The sequence below is a fragment of the Procambarus clarkii genome, chromosome 49, assembly GCF_040958095.1.
Source record: "Procambarus clarkii isolate CNS0578487 chromosome 49, FALCON_Pclarkii_2.0, whole genome shotgun sequence".
Classification (NCBI taxonomy): domain Eukaryota; kingdom Metazoa; phylum Arthropoda; class Malacostraca; order Decapoda; family Cambaridae; genus Procambarus; species Procambarus clarkii.
The window spans coordinates 4,825,922-4,831,819 of NC_091198.1; the positions used below are offsets into that span (position 1 = coordinate 4,825,922).

Here is a 5,898-nt window from a genome sequence, read left to right on the forward strand (position 1 = left end):
TAGTTCCAGAATTTTTTCAGTATTAGAATAGTTCCAGTATTGTTCCAGTATTAGAGTATTTCCAGAATTGTTCCAGTATTAGAGTAGTTCCAGTATTAGAGCAGTTCCAGAATTGTTCCAGTATTAGAGTAGTTTCAGCACTGTTCCAGTATCAGAGTAGTCAGGATGTGTCAGGATGGAAATGAACGGGAATTATCTGGGGGGGAAGTGCCAAGTCATTACGCCTATATAGCACTTGGTAAGGCTCAGGAAAAAGACTATGGGAAGGGACAGGAGTATAAAAGGAAGGTCAGTGTCTGTAAAACGGATACAGTTGTGGGAAAAACCTGCTGGGATTGATATAAGAGGAGACTACCAGGGACTTGTACTGAACTAAATTAAAAAATTACTGTCTGCAAATTAATTCAATTAAAATCTCTAGCTAGGGTTGTAAATCCTAAATCCTCTTTTCCTAATGACAAACTGTGGGCTGTAAGGGACAGGTGGGGTGAATGACTATGTTGATAGAAGTTCCAATCCACCTGTAGACAGGGATCTCACATCAGCTTGTATTTTATACAAGGATAAGATTTAATAAATTCAGTTATCTGACTGAACACTGGCTCTGTTTAAATCAGAGATTTAAACATACATAGTCTAACCTAGTACCATAACTTAACAGCCAATAGATTCTTATACTATAAACAACAAATTAATTGTAAAAGTATAAATAAATGACCTTAAATGGAGTCTTAATACTATTAACTTAGTACTAGAAATTATATTCAATTAAATGAACTTATATGATAACTTATAAATAACTAAGCAAGCAATTGATAACTTAATTTATATATTCAAATATATATGCAGACATATTCACTTTATACAGTTAGCTTGACTGAATCTCTTCCAAGACTGTGGACACTTGTGAGGTTTTTACTTATTGAGGCTGAATTCTTTTCTGACAGAATGGACACTCATGAGGTTCAGTGCTTGGATAAGATTCACAGCTACACTACAATTTTAATAAACGTACCGATATGTGAGGCTTAGCCTCGCTTTTTAACCAACAGACAGATTTATAGGATATTAAAGCTACACAAGCATACAATTGGCCAATCATATACCAAATAACCTTCAATATACTTCTCTGCCAGTCGGGGTGCCTGTCTGACAAGTTTGCCAGACTGATTAACTCTCTTGTTGAGTTTAGGCACGATATTTTGTCACAGCGTTGCTGTATGATGATCTGGTAGCGTTGCTACGTGATTATCCTGCAGTTGCAGAAGAATGATTCGAGATAAAAGTTTATGAATGAAGGTGGAGGAAACCGTGTCACTGATCTCCACTATACACTCTATTTTATGTAATGTTCCAGGATTTTCCTTGTAGATATTGTCCAGGTACTCCCCCAGTTCTAGAGAGTATTCAATGGCGATAAAAATGTTAGATAAGGTGTCCTTGAGCTGGTAATGTTCGCTAAGGATCAGTCACTTGTTCACTCATTTGTAAACAAACGCGGAGTGCCGCTGGGCTTGTTGGTGGGCGCTTCACTCCCCCCCATCGCCCTGCCATGCTCTCTGAGCACGGTAGCCTTCAATGAATATTGATTGATTATTTTTACAGTCTAGACTTATGATTAAGATAAGATGTGATTATAATATAATTAGATATAAGATTTAAAGATTATAAGTAGTATTTGAAAGTACCACTGAATCTTATTAAGGATTCGATTTTTAATCCTACCGGATGTTGAATCAATGTTCCAATAGTTTTTTAATTAAGAAGTCCTTCTAGAAGCTTCTGGATCCTTGAAAGATCATGTACAAAGTCACGTAGGCATCAAAAGGGCCCCTGTTGCGTACGTGTTCATGGTGCCATTGTCATCCAGGATCAAGCTATAATAAATCTTTAATAATTCAAATATGATTTTTGATACGATTTAGATATGATTTTGATATGATTTAGATATGATATAGAAATTATACATTTCTTAGATGATTATTAGATATGGTGGGTAAAAATTTCCCACATCTTCCAGAGGGAGAGAACTGGCACAGAGTCCAATACTTAGGACAATAGTAACCATATGTATTTATTTACTCTCCATTGGATTGATAATACAAGTGCAAATTTTGCTTGCACTTTTGTGCTGCCGTCCGTTGTGGACGATTGTGTCTGTTAGGAGTCTGTGGGTCTTGTGGAGTTAGAGTGTCTTGAGGTCTCTCAGGATCTAACTGCAGCTGGCTCACTGATTCCATGTGGATGAGTTTGTCCAATGTCTTCAGGGAAGTTGTTCCTTTAGACAGGATTTTGACTATTCTCAAAATCCCCTGACTATCCGGATGGACTGAGACAACTTTACCTAATGGCCAGTCAGCCCTAGGGCCATCACTGTCTACCAAGACAATATCGCCAGGTTGGAGATTAGCTATATTATGTGGGACATTGGCCCCATAGTGATGTTCTCGTAGAGATGTAAGATATTCTTTTGTCCAAACATCATTCCATTTTTGGATTATGCTGGACAGATGCTTATACCCCTGAACCAACTCGCTCTCACCCACATATGAGGGATCTCTGATCTCATCATCCACTAGAGATGGTACTGGAGTCAGAAGTCTTCCATACATTAGGTGGGCAGGACTTAATGGCTCATGTTGAGTAGGATCCTCAGACAAGTAAGTCAACGGCCGGTTATTCACCCTTGATTCTACTTCCGTGATTACTGTCTGGAGCTCTTGAAGATTGATTTTCTGACGGTGTAGAGATTTTCTCAAGGATCTTTTTACAGTTCCTATTAACCGTTCATAAAATCCTCCGTGCCATGGGGCTCTCGGAGGGATAAATTTCCATCTGCAATGACGCTGTTCCAGTGTGGAAGTAACTGCAGGATGGGAACATATTTCCCGTAGACATGCTTCTCCAGCTACCAAGTTTGCTCCGTTATCTGAAATCATCAGCTTAGGGCATGATCGGCGTGCTGCGAATCTGCGGAAAGCTTGAATAAATGATTGAGCAGTCATATCGGGTGTTACCTCTAGATGTACTGCCCTGGTGGTAGCACAGGTGAACAGACAGATGTATGCCTTGATAGGTTGCTTATCTGCAGTCCCTGTTAGATATATTGCTCCTGTATAATCTACTCCTGTCGTTTCGAAAGGTTGTAGATGGACCACTCGTTCCTTTGGCAGGGGTGGTGGCCCTGGATAAGAGCAAGTTCTTGCATCGTACCTGCGGCATATCATGCAATTCTTTAAGATTGATTTGACTGACTGTCTTCCCTGAGGAATCCAGTACTGCTGTCTGATTTGTGTGAGTGTGTCTAACACTCCTCCATGTTTGATGATTTGTTGATGTGTATGCAACACAATCAACCTTGTGATCCAATGATTTTTTGGTAAAAGCCATGGATGCACGGTATCTAGATTGATATCTGCGTGTTTAAGTCTCCCTCCACAACGCAGAATGTTGTGATTTTCTTGGTCTATCCACAGACCGAGATTGTGTTTTAACTTATGCGGAAGATTTTCATAGTTATTCCCATAAGTTTCTCTCTGGGCTTGTCTTACCCAATAGATAAGTGCATCAGGAAAAGTGTATTTTATACCTTTTTTCCTGAGATAATGAAACACGTTCTGTGTTACATTGATTAATTTGATGAGCGAGGAGTAACGAGTACAATCCAAGACTGATATTTGAGCTTGCTGCCTAGTGGTAGTTATGGTTTGTGTCGTAATGACGTGTGGCTTTTGTTCAGGCCAACTACCATTCACTAACCATCGAGGCCCATGAAACCAAATATCTGTCTTTGCAAACTGTTTAAATGTCATACCTCTTGATAAGAGATCAGCTGGATTATCCTTTGTTGGTACATGCAACAATTGAAAGCCTGCGGAAATTTCTTTAATTTCCGAGACGCGATTTTTTACATATGGAGTTGGACAGTTGTCGTTTCGTACCCATTGTAAGACAGCTTCATTGTCAGACCATATAATGACATCTTTGATGTTCATGGTAGACAAGACTTGTTTGATATGCACTGCTAAGCGTGTTCCAGTTAGCAGTGCTGTTAGTTCCATCTGAGGCAAAGTCCTCCTTTTTAATGGAGCGACTCTGGCCTTAGAGGTGATAAGATATGATTGATTAGAAGTCACTAAGTAAGCACAAGCTCCAAAAGCTTTGGCTGACGAGTCTGCGAATACATGTAGTGATACTTCCTCATTTTCCTCGACTATGTGTCTCGGAAAGATTATCTTTTCAACTAAAGTTTGTTCTTGAGCCACTTCCATCCAAGCTTTTTGTAACTGGATTGGTAGTGGATCATCCCAACCAACCTTAGCTTTCCATGCTTCTTGCACTAATAAACGCCACTTGATAGTCAAAGGATTTAGTAGACCAAGTGGGTCGAATACTTTGCTAACTTGTGAAAGCAAATCCCTTTTTGTAGTGATGATGTAATTTACTGGCACAGATTTGATCGATATTGTGTCCGAGATTAAATCCCAATCCATACCTAACACTTTTTGTGATTCTGGTACGTGATATTCAGGGTAATCTCTTGCTATTTGATTATTCAATGTTGCATTATTAGAGGCCCAAGATTGTAGTGGCATGTTGGCACCTTGTAGCTCCTTGTTGGCCTCTTGATATAATTGTAACAGTTCAGTAGTACTGTTAACTGTCCCTTGAAAATTATCTACATATAGATTTTGACTGATTTCAGTCTTACAGGGACTTGATGATTTCTTCAGATGAGTATCTAGAGTTGCTTGCAACAGAAATGGACTGCTTGTCGCGCCGAAAAGAACTGAAGAGAATCTGAAAGTCACTACAGGACTATTGACATCTTCTGGGTTCTCTACCCATAGAAACTTAGTGAAGTCTCTATCTTCTTCCTGCAAGCCCACTCTGAGAAAGGCCTTACTTATATCTGCTGAATACGCATATTTGTTAAGTCTAAACTTCAACAGTATGTCATACAATTTCTGAGTTAGACTTGGACCTGTTTGCAAACAATCATTTAGACTGGTTCCTTGGGGTCCAGATTTAGAGCTACAATTAAAAACTATCCGTAAAGGAGTCGTTTTTGATTCTCTCATTACAGCCATGTGTGGTAAAAAATGGCCTATTTGCGTATTGTCATGTTTCACGACTTCGATGAATTTATTCTTTAATTGTTGAGCAATAATCTCATGATAGAGTTTTAAATGCTCAGGCCTTTTTCTTAGCTTTGCTAGTTGAGATTTAAATTGACTATAAGCCATGTGATAATTGGTAGGTAAGGTTTTATGGTTGATTTTCCATGGTAGCCTTACCCAGTACTGTCCATCATTGTACTGTACAGTTTCTAAGTATTGATTGTATGCACAGACATCATCAGGACTTGGTTGTTCAGGAATTATTCCTATGGCATCAAGTTCCCACAATTGAGGTACAGATTCCAATCCATCATCAATCATGTGGGGGATTTTAAGTGGTGACTGTTCTTTGCCTAGTCATGCCACTATTACAGTTTCTGTATGATGTGATTTTTCAGGAGTTGAAGGTTCAAGATCTAGTATAGGTCCTGTCATCAATATGCCTCCTGCTGATTTGAGTATATTCATACCCATAGATTCTTCTGATCCCAGAATGAATCGATGATAGTAGTCAGCTCCAATCAGGATTCCGATATCTCCTATGTAGTCAGAATCAAGCAGAGGATCTGCTAATTGTATTCCTTTTTCTTTTAGGAATTTAATTGTGGCTGTCAGACCAGTCACTCCCATTTCAGTAGGAATTTTATCAACTACTATGGCTTCTACTGTCCTTTGGGATGTACCTAGACAGACATTGAGTTTTACTACTGGAAAGGTTCTACGACCAGAATTAGTAAAAAACCCTGATATGGATGTAGATACTTGCTTTGAAGATTTA

General features: G+C 39.0%; 1 protein-coding gene across 1 annotated transcript; it reads right to left on the reverse strand.

Annotated features, from left to right (window-relative positions):
* Positions 1–321: 321 nt before the first annotated feature.
* Positions 322–5,450, reverse strand: LOC138351297 (uncharacterized). The gene is made up of 2 exons (XM_069302932.1): positions 1,016–5,450; positions 322–521 (listed from the first exon to the last, which is right to left on the reverse strand). The coding sequence occupies exon 1, from the start codon at positions 5,439–5,441 to the stop codon at positions 2,079–2,081; it is 3,363 nt and encodes a 1,120-aa protein (XP_069159033.1). The 5' UTR covers positions 5,442–5,450; the 3' UTR covers positions 322–521; positions 1,016–2,078.
* Between the last annotated feature and the right edge of the window lie 448 nt (positions 5,451–5,898).

What these genes read in the sequence shown, in the direction of transcription:
- LOC138351297 (XM_069302932.1), bottom strand. Translation starts at nt 5,441, where the DNA reads ATGATTGATGATGGATTGGAATCTGTACCTCAATTGTGGGAACTTGAT.